The following is a 21,446-nucleotide window of genomic DNA, read 5'->3' on the forward strand; positions in this document are numbered from 1 at the left end:
TCATATGCTGGCGTCTAATCTTTTTTACACGGGCAATTGTGTTACAAAAAACGAATATTTTACATAATGGATTAAACCTGGTACAAGCGAATGCACAATGTAATTTTCTGTCATTACAATCTGACAACACTGGACAAGTAATCTTCACAATTTGGTTAGGGATCCGTTAAGGACAATAGCATTAAAATGCATCTAAGAAGGGAAAAACGAGGTTCTAGACTTAAACTCTATGCCCTAATCACACTTGTATAGCGCTTCATATCCCGTCTAGGCACCGAAACTTATTAAATGAACACGGCTGCACCGCGGTAGAGTGCGTGGTACGTAAGGTGTTGTACTGCAGCCAGGAGGACAACGTGGCAAGTGTTTTGGCTTCGTGTGTGTTTGTGTGACAAATTCTGTGCTTATCCCGTCTTGATAGAAGGCTCGTCAAGGACTACAGAATGCTAGGATTTACCACCCGTTCAAGCCTTTGGAAAAATATCAGAATTCAGGATACCCTAGGGAAGGCTTTCATTGTAACATGTAAAACAACAATTTTCCTGAACAAAAGGGGCACTTCTGCGCCTCCACACAAAACGTGGCTCGATTTATAGACATTTTTCTTTTGACATTTTATAATGCATGTTTCGTCTCTTCTCCAGAGAAAAAAAAACTTGGCAGGAGCTCCTTGCAGAAGTGGCAATAAATCACACCTCTATTGGCCTTATATGGTGCACTCATCCCATCCCTGCAGCCCGGGGCTCTTAAATCTCCATCTGGAGGCTTTGTTTACTTGCAAAAGGAAAGCGCTGCCAGACCTAATCTCTGCCGGCCACTGACCTTCGCTTTTTCAATGACGTTCGCAAACTCTCCGACCCACAGGAAGCAGTAATGTGGAGTCAGCAACAGGAAGCAGTCCCCACTATTCAGCGACGACGCTCTGGGTTCAACTAGGCGCGTCTGGACGTGTCTTCTCCCTAAAACAAGAGATGAATCAAAGGTTTCATACAATCCATGAATGTCGGGTTACCCTGAGATTACATACCTTTTGACCTTATTGACAAAATAAATGACATATGACCTTTGACCCTGCATCTTTACATTAAGTTGTAACTTGACCTCAAACCGGATATCACAATATTGAGAAATTTCTAGCTATAGTAAGGGAAACTTAATTATATTCATGATCGGAGGCGAGGATTATGTACAACTTTCTTCACTTTGTATTAACAGCAGTTTCAAAGTTAAACAAAAACCACTGTCCCCGGCGCGCAACACCCATTGGACTCAAATGGCTTCAGCCTCCCCCCCCCCTCCCTCGTGTGTGTCAGCCCAGGATGAGACAACTTCCCGAGCACACACACAGCTGCACCGAGCACTTCACATGTCTTTAAAAGACCATTTGCATGTTAATGAGGCCTTGCTGTTTCACCCCTTATAAGAGCCCCTGCAGCTCCACTCAGCCAATTGATCAAAGATTCAGACAGATGAGACAAAGTAACATGGCCAGTTTCGTGGGAATCTCATTCAGAGACAAATATTTGTTATCTTGCCAACCCACCAAAAGTCATTGCACCAGGCTCACATCCCACAAGCCCAAATATCTAGGCTCCGGGGGACGAGACATTCTGATACCCTTCTGTAAATTGAACACCCATGGGTGCTCCTCCACCAAGGTGTTAATGGGCAGGTGTCCTGCGGAAATCTGTTAGTGGGAAGAATTTACTGTGCAATAAGATGCGCCCAAGTCAGCCAGGTCCATGAAAAAATTAAAGAAGTCTGTAATTTGCAACCCCATGGGATCCAGCTGTCTCTCCATACACCAACAGACTTATCCTCTCCAAGTCAATCTATATTGCTTGGTGGTCCCTGGGTCTCATGCCATTTGGAGGGATCTTTCAGCTTCATCCGAAAGTCTGCCATCTTGCCAGTGTTGCCTGCAATCCTCCAAGCAAGCAGCTGTAGGTGGCCTTGTAGTTCCATAGGATATGGACGGGCATTGGTGTCGCGAAGGATCAGGGAAACAATGGAAGTTCCAGCAGATCCATCCATGAAAGTTCCAGAAGGCCGGGAAACCAAGCCTGAGACCTCAAGATCGCTTTCACCAGAATAAGGACACCCTCCGACGTCGGGCTTGAGCTGCCACCAGGAAGGTGCCCACCGCAGAGGCTCCTGGGTCTGTTCTGCAGCTGATTTACTGAGGGTTCTGGGCATTCTGTCTGGATCCAAACAGGTCTATAGAGCAGGGACACCACCTTCCAATCAGTGCCTTGAAGGTCGCTGGGTCCAGTTGCCAATTGCTGGAATCCGCGACATGCCTGGAGTTCTATTCCACCACCATATTCAGGGAACCTGGAAGGTATTCCATCGTACCCGAAATCGAACATTGGAGGCAGTAATGCAAGAAGTCCTTGGCCTTTTCCGCTAGTGCTCTCGATCTGACTGATGTACTGGACCGCTGTTGTGTTGTCCATCCTCAATAGAACACAGCAGGAGACTGTCCCTCATCAAGGAGTGGATTGCAAGTATGCTGCCAGAAGCTCCAGGCAGTGATGTGTAAACTCAACTCCTAATCCGTCCATCATCCCCACCAATTGAGATAGTTCCACATCTGCCACCTCCTCACCCAGCCTTGACGGCTGGCATCCGACTTTCACTAGGTTTGGGACCGATCCGAAGATCGCCCTCCCATTCCAAGCTTCCATATGGTCTGTCCACCATTGTAGTTCCGTCCTGGCTTACTCTGTAAAAGAAATCAGCTCTGAGTATGCGAGGCCCTTACGGAGATGCGCAGCTTCCAATCGCTGTAATGCTCTGTAGTTGAGCAGGTGGGAAGATGGCCAGGGTCGAAAAGGACAATAAGCCAACAATCCTGGTAAGCTGCCCGAGTGAGATCCTGTCTCTTCGCAAGACCTTGTTCTTCTCTTTCTTGATCTTAAATATATCTGTACCTCCAGGAGTGTAGCCGCAGTGTAATCTAGGAGGAATCCCAGGAAGACCATGTTGTGTGACTGGGTCAGTTTTGATTTCTGAGATTTTATCAGAAATCCCAACTCCTGCAGGAGTGCAATAGTCCTGCTCAGTTGAAACACTAGCTCGGTGTGCGATTGGTCCATCAGGAGAATATCGAGATGGATAATCGTATGCCCTTCATTCTGAGAACCTCCACCACTGGCTTGAGAAGTTTTGTGAAGCACCACAGTGCCAAGGATAACCCGAATAGCAGGGACTGAAACTCTAACACCTGGTCCCTCCAAGCAAACTGCAGGAACTGGTGGGGAGGTGGAAAAATGGACAGTCAGATAGGTGTCCTTTATGTTCAAACGCACCATCCAGTCGTTCTTTAATAGGTCTCTCAGAAGGTGGCCTCAATTTTTAAGTGTCGATACACCAACCATTCGTTGAAGCCCCTTAGGTTTATCAGAAGGCGGAAAATTTGGTCTTTATTTTCTACCAGAATGAGATTGATGAGGTGATCCCAAGGGTGCAGGACCAACCTCTAAATTGCTCCTTAGGAGAGTAGCCTCTGCATCTCTGAATCGATCAGTGCTATATCTAGCCCTGAAAAAGACTAGTAGGTGCGGTCTGGACGACTAGAGTGGAGTTCCGTAGAACTCTGAGGTAGCCCCTTACAGTTTCCAGAACCAATGGTCCATAGTAATCTCCTCCCACCTTTCTGAAAATAATTTTAGTCTCCGCCCCTCCCTAGTTAATGAGGAAAAGAAAGGGTACTGATTACCGGTAAAGCCTCCGGGAGCATTAGCCCTTCCTCCGGCACGGCTGACTCTGCCTTTTCCACTTCCTCAGTTGAGATAAGAGGTGCCCTGAGCCATTGTTACGATGGGTTTGGCCTCTGTTGGGGCCAGACTGGAAAGAGCAGCAGGAGAAGAGACTCCTGCCTCTTCTGGGCACAACAAAAACTTTCCCCTGAAATATTCTTGATGGAGTCTACACTTTATCAAGTGCAGAAAAGGTGGCCACAAATTTTTCCAGCTCCTTCACAAATGAATCACCAAACAGTTTACGCTTGGCTATGGCCGCAGTTTTAGATGTGGATAAACCCCCCCCTCCCCCCCCCCCCCCCCCAGTTTCGGTTCTATTTTCAATATAAGGAAGTGTCTCCTCTCTGCCGAAAAGACACAGTTGGCATTTCCCAAAAGGCACATCACCAGCTGCACCCAACCAGCCACAATGTCTGTGGGTACAGATTTCCAGGACTGTCTGGAGTGTTCAGCCAACTCAATTTTGATCAATGGTCCTACCACGTCAAGCAATTTGTCTTGACATGCCCTCTAGGAGCAGTCCATGCCATTCTTGGTGTTTTTCATATATTAAGACAAGAACGTGCACAACTATGGGTTGAGGTCGGGGGTATCTGTCACTTACCCCTCCAAGGACAGGCTAAGGCTCTACCCCCAGAGGCAGGTGAAGACCTTCTCGTACAGGGATGGCTTTTTCACGTGCAACATTCTCCGCCATCTTCTGGTCTGAGAGCTACTCTGAAGATCTCGGATGGTAAATCACCTATGGCTTAAACATGCCAGTCGAGGTGGAGTCCCCTTCAAAGGATCCAAAGGTAGTCAAACCAAGACTCCAAGGCCTTCCAGAATACCTCTTGCAAGGGAATCCATCCTCTTCCATATCACCCTCCCCAAGATCAGGGAACCCATCATCAGGGTCATAATTTGGTGCATTCGTAGCACCAGTATCCCTGGACAAGTCTTCCTCTCAGTAGGGTGCATTCTTTAACATGCACGCACACTTACCAAAGTCATCCCTTAAGTGGTCGAAGCCTTCTAGTCAAGTCAAGTCAATAAATTTATATAGCGCGCTACATACCCAGAGGGTCTCAAGGCGCTTGGAGAAGGGTGGGGGATTACTTGTCGAATATCCACGTTTTAAGTTGCTTTCTGAATGCTAGGTGGTTCTGAGTAAGGCGAAGGTGAGTGGGAAGTGAATTCAAGGTTTTAGCTGCCAGGTAGGAGAAAGATCTACCTCCCATGGTGGTTTTGTTGATGCGAGGTACAGTGGCAAGGGCTTGGTTGGCGGATCGTAGCTGGCGGGAGGGGGTGTAGAAGGACATTCTTGTGTTGAGGCATTCGGGTCCGATTTCGTAGAGCGCTTTGTGTGCGTGGGTTAGGAGTCGGAAAGTAATTCTCTTATTGACGGGGAGCCAGTGGAGGTTTTTCAGGTGTCCAGATATGTGATCTTTACGCGGGATGTCTAGTATGAGCCTGGCTGAAGCGTTCTGGATGCGTTGGAGTTTTTTCTGGAGTTTTGCGGTGGTGCCGGCGTAGAGGGTGTTTCCGTAGTCCAGACGGCTCGTGACCAGAGCGTGGGTGACTGTTTTTCTAGTATCGGTGGGGATCCAGCGAAATGTCTTTTTGAGCATGCAAAGAATGTTGAAGCAGGATGAAGAAACGGCGTTGACTTGTCTGTTCATCGAGAGTGAGGAATCCAGGATGACGCCTAGGTTCCGTGCGTGGTCCGTCGGGATGGGTGCTTTTCCAAGGGCCTCTGGCCACCAAGAGTCATCCCAGGCGGAGGGGGAGGTGCCTAGGATGAGGACTTCTGTTTTGGCTGAGTTCAGTTTCAGACGGCTGTGCTTCATCCATTCGGCTACTTCTTTCATTCCTTCATGCAGGTTGGTTTTGGCGGTGTTAGGGTCTTTGGTGAGTGAGAGGATCAGTTGAGTGTCATCAGCGTAGGAAATGATGTTGAGGTTATGTTGGCGTGCGATGGCCGCGAGGGGGCTCATGTAAACGTTGAAGAGGGTGGGGCTGAGTGAAGATCCTTGTGGTACGCCACAAATGACTTCAGTGGCCTCTGACTTGAATGGTGGAAGGCGGACTCTCTGGGTTCTTCCGGTGAGGAATGAGGTGATCCATTCCAATGCTTTTCCTTGTATTCCGACGTTTCTGAGGCGTTGTAGAAGGGTGCTATGACAGACCGTGTCGAAGGCTGCGGAGAGGTCGAGGAGGATGAGGGCGACTATCTCCATTGTGCAGTAGAGTTCGAATGTCGTCTGTTGCTGCGATGAGGGCGGTTTCAGTGCTGTGCTTGGCTCGGAAGCCGGATTGTGAGGAGTCGAGGGATTTGTTGGTTTCAAGGAATGCTGCGAGCTGGTTGTTGACCGCTTTCTCGATGACTTTGGCCGGGAATGGAAGGAGAGATAGGGCGGTAGTTTTTGAGTTCGGTGGGGTCAGCTGTGGGTTTCTTCAGGAGGGCGCTGAGTTCGGCATGTTTCCAGCTTTCTGGGAAGGTTGCAGAGTTGAGGGAGCAGTTGATGACGTCTCGGAGGTGCGGTGCTATAATGGAGTTTGCTTTGTTAAAGATGTGGTGGGGGCATGGGTCTGTGGGGGATCCTGAGTGGATAGAGTTCATCAGACGGATGGTGTCCTCAATGGAGATTGGCTTCCAGTCATTGAGGATGTTCAGGGGGGGTGGGGGTCCTGCAGGGGGTTGGGTGGGTTGGTCTTCGGGTCGTTTGTCGAAGCGGTTGTGGATGTCAGCGATTTTGTTGTGGAAGAATGAGGCTAGGGAGTCGCAGAGGGCTTGAGAGGGGGTGATGTCATTGGAGTTGGCTGAGGGGTTGGTGAATTCCTTGACGATGTTGAATAATTCTTTGCTGTTGTGGGCGTTGTTATCTAGTCGGTCCTTGAAGGCAAATTGATGGGCATTTAGAGGTAGATGTGGATATGCCGCTAGGCCCTGCCCTGTGTCCTCAAAGATCCCGGGACCTCCAAAGACCTGGGGCGTGAGTTTGTCCATACTTTCCTGTAGGTGTGCATACGCCTACGAAATTGCCTGCAAAAGCAGCCTGTCCACCCCTGTAGGAAGGTGGCACTGTGGGGGCCATTCCTCTTCAGAGGCCAGATCAGGAGAGTAATTGTGATGCTTGTATGGCTCCATGTTTAGAGAGTGTAAGCACCGGATTACATAAATCTCCCTGCAAAAAATACTAAGTGCAGCCCCTCAGAGATGCTCTTAAGAAGAAGTACAAACCCTGGGTTAGATAGCCAAGAAGCCTATAGGCAGGATTTCTTACTGCGGCAGCGGTGTCTTGCAAGGGTGGACAGGAAGGAAAGGGCCACCAAGCGGAAATAGTAGGCCGTGGAATGCCACCCGCAACTCCAAAACATGTCTCGAGCCTGGTGAGCACTTCAATACCACAGCGCACTGACTCGCAGGTTGCGGCATGCCTCACAGTGCAAAACAGAGCCCCCAGCAGACCCGCGTGGTATGAGAAATACGCACTTGGGCCGGAGCCTACCGCGTGTATTAGCAATTTCGTGCCAGCGCACATAAGGCAGTAACAATCAGAGCAGGCGTACACAAGAAAGCATACAAAAATAAAACATAGCAGGAGACTACTAAATTTTCTTAATCCCCCCCAAACACCGTAACAAACTAAGGAGTCGTGAGTAGAATGAGGTAAATAACTGACTTAGAAGTGAAGAAAGAGGAAGTACTGCATGCAACAGGGATATATATGTATTGACAGACCGTACTACTATTGGTTAATGGTTATCATGGACACTTCCCAAGGACTCATGGAGTTGTAATGTGGACAGCATTTTTTGTTTAAATTTGAGACTGCTGTTAATAAAAAGTGAAGAAAGCTATGCATAATCCTCGCCTATGGTCCTGACACATAATTGCTATCACTACAGTTACATTAGAACTTTCATGAATAAAAAAATCCAATAAAATGCCTCTTTGCAAACACCCATATTAGGGTGCTGCCATACAGTTTGGAAGTGGTAGGGCGCAATATATTCCTTGCCCTAAATTGTACTGCTAGTAGAGAGAAAAAAACTTCCCCTGGGTATGTAAGATAACACCAACACTTTCACTCTAAGGCAGATCATCCACACTCAACATACATCTGTTACTGTGCCATCATAATCAGCAGAATTTCCAAAACATTCCCCAAATAGAGATGTAACACTTACAAATATTTTTTTTATTATTCTTGGTAAGAAAAGAACTATGTGAATCAGTGTTCATACAACACATTATTAAAATTCAAACATAGCATGAAATTAACATCCTAATACAATAAATGCTAAATAGAAAAAACACGGTGCAAAAATAGTTAGAGAAACTAAAGGAAACCCATTTCGCACAGTTCTATATAAGCTGTTCCACAAAATGATCCAACACTGTATACTTATTTATAAACAAGAAATACTGGTAGGGTAACTCTCCCTTTCCAGACGTTCGTGTAGTTTGATTCAAATAGACAGGCATCAACGCGGATCAGAGGTATGTAAACAAATTTAAAAATCACCTTCAGGACTCAAAATTAGGGATTTACTCCTCATCTGAACAATGTTTAATCCTTGCTGGTGTAGGTAATCACACTTTCAAAATAGAGCGTTTCAATGGTCTCTATTCTTACAATGCCATCTTGTTCGAATGGCATGCAGGTTTATTCGTTTTTTCTACTACTAGTCGAATATGTGCATTGGCGCTAGTATAGTTTCTAATTCGCAATGTCTCTTCAAATAGGACGCTGCCTTTTACTTAGCATTTAATCAGTTTTATTCCCGCCATACTACCTATTATGGGTCAATAGGCCAACAAAGATATCTCCCACTAAGGAATGAGGTTTTGTTCTATAATAGGTATTCTGGTTTCTTGTGCGATTTAGAATCTGTACAAGCATCAATGCACATTTTCTCCTTTACTAGAAGAATAAAACGAATAAACCTGCATGCCAATCGCAAAAGATGGCATTGTGAGAATAGAGACCATTGACATGCTCTATTTATGCTTAACGCTGGCTCCTAATTGGAAATCGTTCTTCTTTGTTACCGCCCTGTCACCTTTTTCGCCAGCCCATCCAGACCTGATTGGGTACTGGCGGCATTATACTGTCTCCTTTGTTTAATCGTGCAAGCACTTTTTTCGATTAGGGGCTTTGGAAATGGTAGTGTGTTTATTTTTGCATCGCGCTTTCACTTCAAGTGAAAGCGCAATGCAAATCTAAACAAGCCGCTGCCTTTGCGCAATGGTGACGGATCGTCCGCTATATGAAAACGCATAAATAAACCAGCATTTGCAATGCAATATGTCTCGCATTTACGAGAGTTTAAGCTATTGGCACTGTAAATGGCAATGCCTTTTCATTTATGTTTCGGTTTTCAAACATAAATAAAAGGCATTGTCATTTAGAATGCCAGTAGCTTAAACTCGTGTAAATGCTAGACCTATTGCATTGCAAATGCTTGTTTCCCTGGGTGGCCTATACCAACACTTACCTCCAGTATTCCTGTGCCAGACTTGCCACGGATGTCCCACATATCAAGCATTATCTTGAAAAACCAGGTCCCGGTCTGTTAATTGCCTCCAGCAGGCTAACACCACTATTTTGCAATGGCCGAAAGCAGACATTCATGCATGACACCACATTCTAACTCGGGCTAATTTACATCCACTAACTCACAATTATTCTCAACCCTTACACTCATTCATTCTCAGACTTGTACTCTGTTTTAAACAAACACTTTTGCACTCATTCTTACGCTGATTAAGTTACACCTACTCACTCTTATCGACTTGCACTAATGTTAACTTGATCATTGTCATCCATACTTACTGACATTTAACCATGTTTATTTCCACTCAAATCACGGACTGACATTTTTACTCACAAATGCTCACATACACACACTTGCACAAACCTTCCTATCTCGCATACTCACCCACAAGAACACAGGCAACATACATTTGAAAACTTTTTTTTTTTTTTACTTACTTGATGCTCAAGTTTTCATTTTACTAATAGTGAATAACATACCATTATTCACTGTTAACATAATTAAAAACGAACTGAATACAAGGGAGGCGAAGCGGTCAAGGTCATCTTGGCACTGATTTTTGCCACCTCTGATGCCAGGAGTTGCAAACACAGTGCCAGGGGTCACAAGAAGAACTCCAAAACAATAGAGGAAGCTTAGAGGTAATGATAGAATCACCCTCCTAACAGAATTATATAAACAAAAGGATTCTATTAATGTGTTGTGGTGACTTATTAATTTATAAATTTGCTGTGAATAGTGTGATCCTAGGCTCTCTCTTAGATCTGAAAAGACGAGAGCACTGTGTGCTTTTTAAAATACCCCTCACACACTAAAAAGTCCTTTAGTGTCATGCTTCATCATGGGGGTCATCCCGTCCCTCTAACGGGGCGGGGCGTGCTGCGACCTAACTACGTGGGAGCACTGGTTTTCGTGACAGAAGGCTATGTGTCAGTGCAGGTGATGTCAGTGAAGTGTAGGGACCTAATATGTGAGTGCAGGTAAAAAAAAGTTAAAAATTCCCTGGCTAGTAGAAAAAATACATTTTATTCGCTTCTCTAGCTGGGAACGTTAAGAAGGGGGTTTTGATGTAGAGAAAATAGCTAGCTACCAGGTCGACATGTTTCATAAGCAGTCCCCTACTGCTTACTCATCAGGACCTTCTAGTGGTCCCTACTACACGATGCTCAGTTGTAAAGTAGTAAGCCTAAAGTCCTACAAACGGGTAGAAAAAATAGGCTACCTGTTTGAGCTTCAGGGCATGAGCTGACCCTAGTGAAGCGTGGTAAGTTACCAAATATAGTCAAAAATATTGACCTATTGCGGTCTCTGTAAAGGAAATGGGAAAAACAAAGAGAGAGAGAGGAAAACAAAACAAATACGTATGTCTCAAATTGGCGTATAGCACAAACTTTGAGTAATACCGAGGGCCACATTGATGTGTGACCTCTCGTTGATGAATCATTAGTAATGCGCTTCATGGACAGACAGACGAGTTCAAATGTAACTCCTTCGAATGGTTCGTGGGCCAAACGTGTCTCATACAGCCCCACTAGTGTGAGGGCAGAATTATCTCAAACACACAACAGTGACTCGATACATTCAAACTGGCAGCCCGGCAGGGGAGAAAGGTAGGAAACCCAATTGTTACATTAAAAACAACTGATAACATAAAAGACAATTCAGTGTCAGTAGACCGTAGTAAAGATGTTATACATACTAGTTCGACAAATGTTCTATGCACCATGAGCTGGCAGTCGAAGGGTATTCAACGCGGTAAACTGTAAAACAAAACCGCACCCTTTAGTCAATTACGGGTTTAATCCGCAATTTGTTATTGCCCCGTGGACCAAGTTTTTTAGAGACTCTTGGTCAGAGTCTGTTACTTACGTTAACCGCATAAGTGCAATGCCTTATTCCTACACTTGTGCCGCTCCGAAGACTACTGGCGTCCTGCGTCTGACATCTTTAATACCCATTCAGTTCGCATTGTCATCTCTGTTATTCAGTACCGGCAAACGCTAGTGCGCTAACCAAAGACGGCCGCCACTTGTGGGACAACTGCTAGAAAAACGGGATCATGTACGGAAGTCTTTCTACTGTTCCTCTAATAGTCGGAGAAGGTCTATATTTTGGAGATAAATGTTGGGAACTGTTCCAAATACAATATTAGTTATGATAATGGTACATCTGGGTTCATATGTGACAGGAAAAGCAGGGTTTTTATTTTTACGAGTTAATATAGTTATTTGATTGAGTCTTACAAGGTGGAATAAAGGTCATATTGGAGGCCATGCACAGCGGTGGTGGATGAGGTAATGATCACAATATCCATACTCTAACTGGGGGGAGCTAGAGGTGTATTTCAACTATTCAGACATGTTACGCACTGATGATTATTGTTAACATGTTTAGGGTATTTCGCAGAATCTAGCCTAAACAGTGGACAGGAGTTGAAAGTTGCATATTTTATAACTGGCTCCAGGGTATTTCATCGTTCAGGCCATTTTTATTAGATTTGATACGGAAGACCCTCCTCTGTTCTTTCTCCAGGAGGTAGTTCTCATTTTCGACCTGTTCTATTATAGTCCCAGAGATGTCTTCAGGCTTGTGATTCTTTTCCAAGAAGTGGTTGGTCAGTTTGGTGCTTGATTTTTTGCATTTTATTGTGCTTTAGTGTTCCCCTATCCTGGTCTTTATCGCCCTGCTCGTCATGCCCACATACTCCAGATTGCATGGGCAGGTGATGAGATACACGACATTGATGCTGTTGCAGTTACTGAAGCTTCTCTGCTCCCAAGTGGTCCCATTTTTGAAAGTTAGTTTCTTGCTCTTTTTGGTTAGACAGCAGACTTTGCACCCACCACATGGATAGTGACCCTGTACAAAGTTTGGGTTTCTTCGCGAATTGGTATTGTCCGCTTTTGGTCTTGTGTGTACCAAGAGATCTCTTATACTTTGTGCTTTCTTGTGTGAAAAGATTATTATTGGTATCTGAAGACCACCACTGTTCAGAATCTTCCAATTCTTGTTGATGATTTTTGTCACTTGGTTTGAGCTTGTATTATAAGTGGTCACATAAATGGGTCTCTGTTCATCCTCCTTTGGTTTCTTCTCCTCGAGCAGACTCTCCCGACAGTGGTTTCTCGCCCGCTTACATGCCTGGTAGATGATTTTATTCGGGTACTCGCGGGCTTCCAATTTCTTCTGTAGGTCTCTGGACTGTAGTTTGAAATTTCCAATTTCTGTGCAATTCCTGCGGAGGCGCAGGAACTGACATACGGTAAATTGTCCCGTAGATGTTTGGGATGGAAGCTTTTGTACATTAGCAAGCAATTCTTGGAAGTGCTTTTAAAATGTGTAGTGGTCATCAATCTACCATTTTTTTGAAAAATGTTTAGATCTAGAAAAACCAGATTGCTATTTGAGGTGTGCTGGTAAATTTCAGGAAGTCGTCCTGTAGGTTCGGCCAAGTTAGGAATTGTTCTGAGGTCTTTACATCTCCATCCCAGATGATCAGGATACCATCGATGTACCTTTCCCACGTCCTGATGTTGTTTCTTAAGGGATTACTGGGGTTCAGTATCTTGGTCACCTCCAGGTGATGCACGTAGAAACCAGCTATGCTGGGAGCAAATGTGCTCCCCATGCTGGTCCCGTGCTTCTGAAGGTATAAGGTGCCGTTGTGTTCAAAGAAGTTCTCTTTTAGTGCTAGAGAACATTCCATTACCACATTGCGTGGGGTCTGGTATTCCGAGCAGTCTTCGAAGAGTACATCCTCGATTTCGATGGTTTCGTTGTGTGGCAGGCTGGTATATAGGCTTTCCACGTCACAGCTGATTAGGAGCTGGGTTTTGGGATCGAATATTAATTCCTTGAGTAGGTTCAGCACGTCTTTCGTGTCTGAGGTAGGTTGATGTCCTTTGGACCATCGGTCTGAAAAATGCATCTGCAAATCTCGAGACTGGTTCCAAGATCAACCCAATCCCTGAGACAATGGGGCGTCCCGGAGGGTTTTGCAGATTTTTATGGATTTTGGATAGAGTATACATATAGGGGATTTTTGGGTTCTTTTGACACAGAAAATCCCCCTCTTTTTTGGTAATCCAATTGTGGGCCAATGCTTCCTCCACCATTGTGTTGATCTTGGTTGCTATCCTCTCAGTAGGATCAGCTCGGAGAACTTCATAGTTCCTTTGGTCTTGTAACAGTCGTGTACATTCTTTGTCATACTGTTCCTTGTTTTGTATCACAGTTGCGCCTCCTTTGTCAGCTGGTTTTATTACAACTTCTTTGTTGTTACTCAATTCCCGCAGTGCTTTTCGCTCTTCATTAGAGATATTTTGGAAGACTCAATTGTTCAATGGGTTAAGTTCATCTAGATCCTTCATTACCGCTTTCTCAAACATCAGAAGTTCAATTGGAAGTGTATTGTCCAGAGGGATGAACTTAGATTTAGGTTTTAGTCCTGTGTCTCCATGCTCAGTGTTATCCTTCTTGTCTTTAAAGAAGACCTGGAGTTTCAGACGTCTCATGAAGTCTTGGACCTCTTTGCAGAGGTGAAATGTGTCCATATTAGCTGTAGGTACGTATCCTAAGCCTTTCTCCAATACTCTTTTTTGAGGCTCTGAAAGTTCAATGTCGGAGAGGTTCACCACCAGGCTAATTTCTGGTTCTTGGATGCGCCCGTCATGCTTCTTGTTGACACCCTCGGGGTATCTTCTTCTCCAGTGTTCCAGTGTACGGTAGTGCCCCTCCTGTTCCTCCCCTTGGTCTGTCCTTGGCGTGCTACTAAAAAAAGACGCCGATTGGTCGAAATAGCCATAGTCTTGCTGCTGGTATCCCCAAGGTGGGAACGGTCCATGTGGGTGTTGAAACGGCGGTGGGCCGTATTGTTGTTGTTGTGGGTTCATTAAATGAGGTGGGTAATTGTTCCATCCCCTTGTGCCACGATAGTTGGGTCGTCGAAAGTTCCTTCTTGTACCTTGGTATCTGGGGCTTTTGTTGCGGCTTAAGTTTGAACTGTTAGATCCAGTCTCGGATGATTCGTCATCTGTGGCGTTATCGCGTGATGTTTGTAATCATCTTTGATGTAGGGGTAGATTCTTTCCTTTGTCCACCGGGTAGTGTCTTTTTTTTAGTTTTTCATACTTATTTTCTTTGAGAGTTGTTTCGAATGCACTCAATGTTTTATTACGTTCGTCTATGTATTTCTTAAGGTTTGCAGGAGATTCATAATTTTTTAGATGTATTTCAATTGTTTGTATCTCAACCTTAAATTCAGTTGCTAGTCTACTAGCGGTCTTTATGATGAGTACAATCCAATCTCGGGTGCATCGCCACGAGATTTGTGACCAATCAATTTTAAAAAGTTTTGTCATCAAGAAATATGAAAGGTTCATTGCGAACTATGAGGCCTGATGGAGCAGTATTGACTTTCAGGTATTCCGACATTAGTAACCCATGAATTGCAGTTTTTATCTGGGTTCTTCTTAGTTCTTCCAATTCATCCCAGTCATTGTTTTTTGTTGAAGGACCCGAAGAACTCAGGCCTTCAAATGTCCCCAGGGTTGACATTAAGTTGGAGATTTCATCTTCGGTGAATGCTAGGCCCAGATCCGCCATTCCTCTTAAATATAAAGGGCTCCCCGGTCCCCCCGCAAGGTGCCGTCAAATGTATAATCACGGAGTGGTTTAGAGGAACGGTTTCTAGTGAACTCCCGCAGCTGCACGCTGCCAGTAACTCCAAAACAATAGAGGAAGCGTAGAGGTAATGATAGAATCACCCTCCTAACAGAATTACATAAACAAAAGGATTCTATCAATGTGTTGTGGTGACTATTTTTATTAATTTATAAATTTGCTGTGTATAGTGTGATCCTAGGCTCTCTATTAGATCTGAAAAGACGAGAGCATTGTGTGCTTTTTAAAATACCCCTCACACACTAAAAAGTCCTTTAGTGTCATGCTTCATCATGGGGGTCTTCCCGTTCCTTTAACGGGGCGGGGCGTGCTGCGACCTACGAACTACGCGAGAGCACTGGTTTTCGTGACAGAAGGCTATGTGTCGGTGCAGGTGATGCCAGTGAAGTGTAGTGACCTAATATGTGAGTGCAGGTAAAAAAAGTTAAAAATTCCCTGGCTAGTAGAAAAAATACATTTTATTCGCTTCTCTAGCTGGGAACGTTAAGATGGGGGTTTTGCGGTAGAGCAAATAGCTAGCTACCAGGTCACCATGTTTCATAAGTAGTCCCCTACTGCTTACTCATCAGGACCTTCTAGTGGTCCCTACTACACGATGCTCAGTTATAAAGTAGTAAGCCTAAAGTCCTACAAACGGGTAGCAAAAATAGGCTACCTGTTTGAGCTTCAGGGCATGAGCTGGCCCTAGTGAAGCGTGGTAAGTTACCAAATATAGTCAAAAATATTGACCTATTGCAGTCTCTGTAAAGGAAATGGGGAAAAAAGAGAGGGAGAGAGGAAAACAAAACAAATATGTATGTCTCAAGTTGGCGTATAGCACAAACTTTCAGTAATACCGATGGCCACATTGATGATGTGTGACCTCTCGTTGATGAAGCATTAGTAATGCGCTTCATGGACAGACAGACTAGTTCAAATGTAACTCCTTCGAATGGTTCGTGGGCCACGCGTGTCTCATACAGCCCCACTAGTGTGAGGGCAGAATTATCTCAAACACACAACAGTGACTCGATGCATTCAAACTGGCAGCCCGAAAGGGGAGAAAGGTAGGAAACCCAATTGTTACATTAAAAACAACTGATAACATAAAAGACAATTCAGTGTCGGTAGACCGTAGTAAAGATGTTATACATACTAGTTCGACAAATGTTCTATGCCCCATGAGCTGGCAGTCGAAGGGTATGCAACGCGGTAAACTGTAAAACAAAACCGCACCCTTTCGTCAATTATGGGTTTAATTTGTTATTGCCCCGTGGACCAAGTTTTTTAGAGACTTGTGGTCAGAGTATTACTTACGTTAACCGCATAAGTGCAATGCCTTATCCCTACACTCGTGCCGCTCCGAGGACTACTGGCGTCCTGCGTCTGACATCTTTAATACCCATTCAGTTCGCATTGTCATCTCCGTTATTCGGTACCGGCAAACACTAGTGTGCTAACCAAAGATGGCCGCCACTTGTGGGACAACTGCTAGAAAAACGGGATCATGTACGGAAGTCTTTCTACTGTTCCTCTAATAGTCGGAGAAGGTCTATATTTTGGAGATAAATGTTGGGAACTGTTCCAAATACAATATTAGTTATGATAATGGTACATCTGGGTTCATATGATACAGGAAAAGCAGGTTTTTTTTTACGAGTTAATATAGTAATTTGATTGAGTCTTACAAGGTGGAATAAAGGTCATATTTTGAGGCCATGCACAGCGGTGGTGGATGAGGTAATGATCACAATATCCATACTCGAACTGGGGGGAGCTAGAGGTGTATTTCAACTATTCAGACATGTTACGCACTGATTATTGTTAACATACTTAGGGTATTTCGCAGAATCTAGCCTAAACAGTGGACAGGAGTTAAAAGTTGCATATTTTATAACTGACTCCAGGGTATTTCATCGTTCAGGCCATTTTTATTAGATTTGATACGGAAGACCCACCTCTGTTCTTTCTCCAGGAGGTAGTTCTCATTTTCGACCTGTTTTATTATGGTCCAAGAGATGTCTTCAGGCTTGTGATTCTTTTCAAGAAGTGGTTGGTCAGTTTGGTGCTTGATTTTTTGAATTTTATTGTGCTTTTGTGTTCCCCTATCCTGGTCTTTATCGCCCTGCTCGTCATGCCCACATAATCCAGATTGCATGGGCAGGTGATGAGATACACGGCATTGATGCTGTTGCAGTTACTGAAGCTTCTCTGTTCCCAAGTGGTCCCATTGTTGAAAGTTAGTTTCTTTCGCTTTTTATAGTTAGACAGCAGACTTTGCACCCACCACATGGATAGTGACCCTGTACAAAGTTTGGGTTTCTTCGCGAATTGGTATTGTCCGCTTTTGGTCTTGTGTGTACCAAGAGATCTCTTATACGTTGTGCTTTCTTGTGTGAAAAGATTGGTTTTGGTATCTGAAGACCACCACTGTTCAGAATCTTCCAATTCTTGTTGATGATTTTTGTCACTTGGTTTGAGCTTGTATTATAAGTGGTCACACAAATGGGTCTCTGTTCTTCCTCCTTTGGTACCTTCTCCTCGAGCAGACTCTCCCGACAGTTGTTTCTCGCCCGCTTATTTGCCTGGTCGATGATTTTATTCGGGTACTCACTGGAGCATCGTGTAGTAGGGACCACTAGAAGGTCCTGATGAGCAAGCAGTAGGGGACTGCTTATGAAACATGTCGACCTGGTAGCTAGCTATTTGCTCTACCTCAAAACCCCCTTCTTAACGTTCCCAGCTAGAGAAGCGAATAAAATGTATTTTTTCTACTAGCCAGGGATTTTTTTACTTTTGTTACCTGCACTCACATATTAGGTCCCTACACTTCACTGACATCACCTGCACCGACACATAGCCTTCTGTCACGAAAACCAGTGCTCCCACGTAGTTTGTAGGTCGCAGCACGCCCCGCCCCGTTAGAGGGACGGGAAGACCCCCATGATCAATCATGACACTAAAGAACTTTTTAGTGTGTGAGGGGTATTTTAAAAAGCACACAGTGCTCTCGTCTTTTCAGATCTAAGAGAGAGCCTATACACAGCAAATTTATAAATTAATAAAAATAGTCACCACAACACATTGATAGAATCCTTTTGTTTATATTAGTCACAAGAAGAACGCCAGGAGCCACAAGTGCGGACCCTAAATGACGTCCATGATAGAATCTAGAAGAACATGAAAGCTCAGGCAATACAAGATTCAGTAGGTTTCAATAGGTCTTTAATGTGGCCCAAGTGTCACGGTAAGGCAATAAGCAAACTTATTTCTGCACCTTCTGAGATAGAGTAATTTAACTATGGATTTCAGCTGTTCTAAACTATTGTAAGTGATTTTCAAATTCGAAATTAAATAATCACGTTGCTTCACTTATAGTTGAATCTCACAGATAAATCTTAATACAGTAATTCAAAAAGGAGCAGGCTAGAATTACAATCTAGCAGTCAACACTGCAGCTACTTGACCGTGCTTAGCACAAAGCTATGCTATAATTTTCTTTATTATAATTTGTCATTTATTGTAATTTTATTAACCATCCACTTTGGTCTTCACTTTCTACCTCGTTTTGTAAATTCTTAATTTTGACTACAATGTTTTATATCACGGAATATATGTATGCCTAATAATGAAATCATCGTTACAATTAACATAGGATGTCCTTTGAATGTGCCCTATGTTTTCTCCTTTACTGATTCCAAGGTAACAAGTACCCTCTTCCGCTCAGAGTACCCATACTAATAAAAAATACATACCAATTTCTTCCTACAATGTGCCTGTTTAGACGAATAACCTCCTCAAATTCATAAGCAGCAGAGCCCATTTTAATATACCTACCACTTTGTTATCCAAATGTTGGCACTGTGCTCTGAGTGCCAGACGCCTTGAGACCTTTTTGGTGAATCGTGCACTATACAAGAGCCTATGACTAGGACTATGAGGAGCAATGTGGTGGTACACCACCATAAATACACAGTTTGATGTTCGAAACTGACAATCAATGGAGCATAACCATTAAAAGATGTGGAACAAAATATGCACATGATTAGATAGTTCAACTTCACCTGTTACAACTATGCAGATGGAACACACATTATTCTAAAAATGGATGGCCCTGAAGACCTCTACAAGTCGAGACTTGATGACTGCCTCCATGCTTTAAATAGACAGATGAGTAACCACCCAATTCTTAACTTCGTACACAGAGTGCATGACCTTAGGGTCAAAGGAGCAAACACAAAACTATCACAATATGGCCAATGGAACTCCATGCCCCATTAACTGAATCAGGAGAGTTAAGAAACCGAATGCTAACCATGGATAAAGACATATTCTTGATATAACATTTTGGAGCACATGGTACATAATGGAAACTCGGACTAATAGTCCCATATTGTGTACATCAAAAGCCACATCTACACACACACAGACACTTGTAATCTTGAAGCTAGACCCGCCCCCTGCAGTCTGTACCTCTGCATGTCCAATTTAATTATAGACTAAATACAACAAATTCAAAAAGTAGTAACAAGTCTCCACTGTAGAGAATACAGGACACCAGTCCTACAAACACTCTTCTAGCTATCAGTTGCTAGACTAGTACTATTCAAGAGGCTTTGCTTCGTCTAGATTCCCTCCTAAAGAAAAGGACCAGTATACTTAAAAAAAACTCAAGCAATACAAACATAGGAGACACTGCTCTAGGCTTCAAGTGTATCACCCGATTACCTTATAAGAAATCAAAAGAAGGCACCAATTTCTGAGTACAAGCCCTACCAGCCAAGACTCAAAGCATCCCAGAACACTTTGCAGTTCAGGAACAGGTGAGAACATGGTTGCTTCAGGACAACTACACCATCCCAGAACCACGAGATAGAATCTGGAAAAAATGCACCTTTAACCCTTTCCATGCTCATGACGGAAAGGTTCCGTCATGAGCATCGGTTGAGCTGTGCTCATGACGGAACCGTTCCGTCATGACCACGCCCGTTTCCGTTAGGGCTCAGCACCCGGCGGTAAATCGTACCGCGCGCAAGGTGTTAAGTAAAATCTACAACAAGTATACAAAAGCCCGGGTAGCACACTATCCTCATTTTTGCAAACACTTAACAACTTTCCTCGTCTAAGCCTGGATTTTATACAATAAATGTACGTTCATATACAACCTTCCTGGTCATCAATAATATAGGAACACTCAGCGGTTTTGCAGCAGATTGTAGTCCAGTCTGCATAATAACATTCGTATACCTCTTGGCCCGCTTACATTAACATGAAACAAAACCACTATGCTTAGGTCTATCTCTCATTATAGTAGCAGTTCACAGCAACAAACGATCCATCATTTCAACGGGCATGAACTAAAAGAAGATAGGTCGCTGGCCACCAGAGGACTCCAATTCAGGCCACAGAAAGCCTGAAAAAACTAGATACTATAAATGCGACTGCTCACAGCGGCAAGGCCACTCCAGCAGATCTCCAGACCATCTCTCCCTCCTATCTATGCCTGCTCAGGAGGAAAACAAGAAATTCTCAGAATAGGCAGTTCTAGGAAGGAAGTATCCTTCTGGCATGGTTAGCCCCACTTTCTGCCTGGTGTCAGTGTGTTTTGGACTAGACTGAATGGGATTCTGCCAATCAGGACCCCAGTCACTGTGCTTTCTCCCTAAATTGGACAGTGATGAGTACTCTGGTACCTACCAAATTGGCTACTGGTGTACCCTTCTAAGTCCCTAGTATATGGTACTAAGGTACCCAGAGCATAGGTACACCAGGGGTCTCCCATGGGCTGCAGCATGTATTGTCCAACCCCTGAGAGACCACTCAAACTGACTACGTGCCTGCTTTGACAGCCTCTGTGAGCTGGTGCTAGCACCACTTACAACAGATACATTTTCTTATATCGGAAGTCACTTCACTTAAAACCTACAAGTCACCCCTAAGGTAGGCCTTCCAATCCTAAAGGCAGGGTGCTAGTTTGTAAGTGAGAGGGTGCCTTGCATGAGCAGGACACTGCCAACAAATCCCAGAGTCAATTCTCCTGGCTTTGCAAGTGTGGTCATTCATTTTGATACATATAATGGCCAAGTGTCATTACACGATTTCTAACTATATCTTATCTAGCCAGACCTGGGCATGTTTGTTATCAAACATATTGGAATCCTATCCCTACACCGTTACCAGTGTTGGAGGTATGATTAGACTGCAACAGGGGGCTCATCAGGAAGCGCCCCAGTGCTCCCTGTAACAGCCTTCCAGGATCTGCCACCAAGCTAGTGCTGCTGCCGACCCCAGGAACGATTTTGCCCTTCCTGCTGCTGAGCTCGAGCTGGGGGAAGGTAGAATAGGTTTTATGCCACAGTTAGGTGGGACCACCTCCCAGACAGGACTTAGTTTATGGGCTGGGGGGCGCTTGCCAGCGCCAGATTGCTTTGAAGGGCACATTTGGTGCCCTCCTTGCATACTCCAGTTTGAGCCAGT

At 44.3% G+C, this 21,446-nt stretch overlaps 1 protein-coding gene across 28 annotated transcripts in view; it reads right to left on the bottom strand.

The window, feature by feature from the left end:
- The window catches only part of SVIL (supervillin), an 807,080-nt gene that overhangs the window by 163,036 nt on the left and 622,598 nt on the right, over positions 1-21,446 (bottom strand). For all 28 annotated transcript variants that reach the window (XM_086941586.1, XM_086941584.1, XM_086941578.1 and 25 more), the window contains one exon: positions 823-959. In XM_086941586.1, the coding sequence (XP_086797712.1) occupies positions 823-959 (137 nt within the window). The remainder of the gene's footprint in view (positions 1-822; positions 960-21,446) is intronic.

The sequence above is a fragment of the Lissotriton vulgaris genome, chromosome 10, assembly GCF_964263255.1.
Source record: "Lissotriton vulgaris chromosome 10, aLisVul1.2, whole genome shotgun sequence".
NCBI lineage: Eukaryota > Metazoa > Chordata > Amphibia > Caudata > Salamandridae > Lissotriton > Lissotriton vulgaris.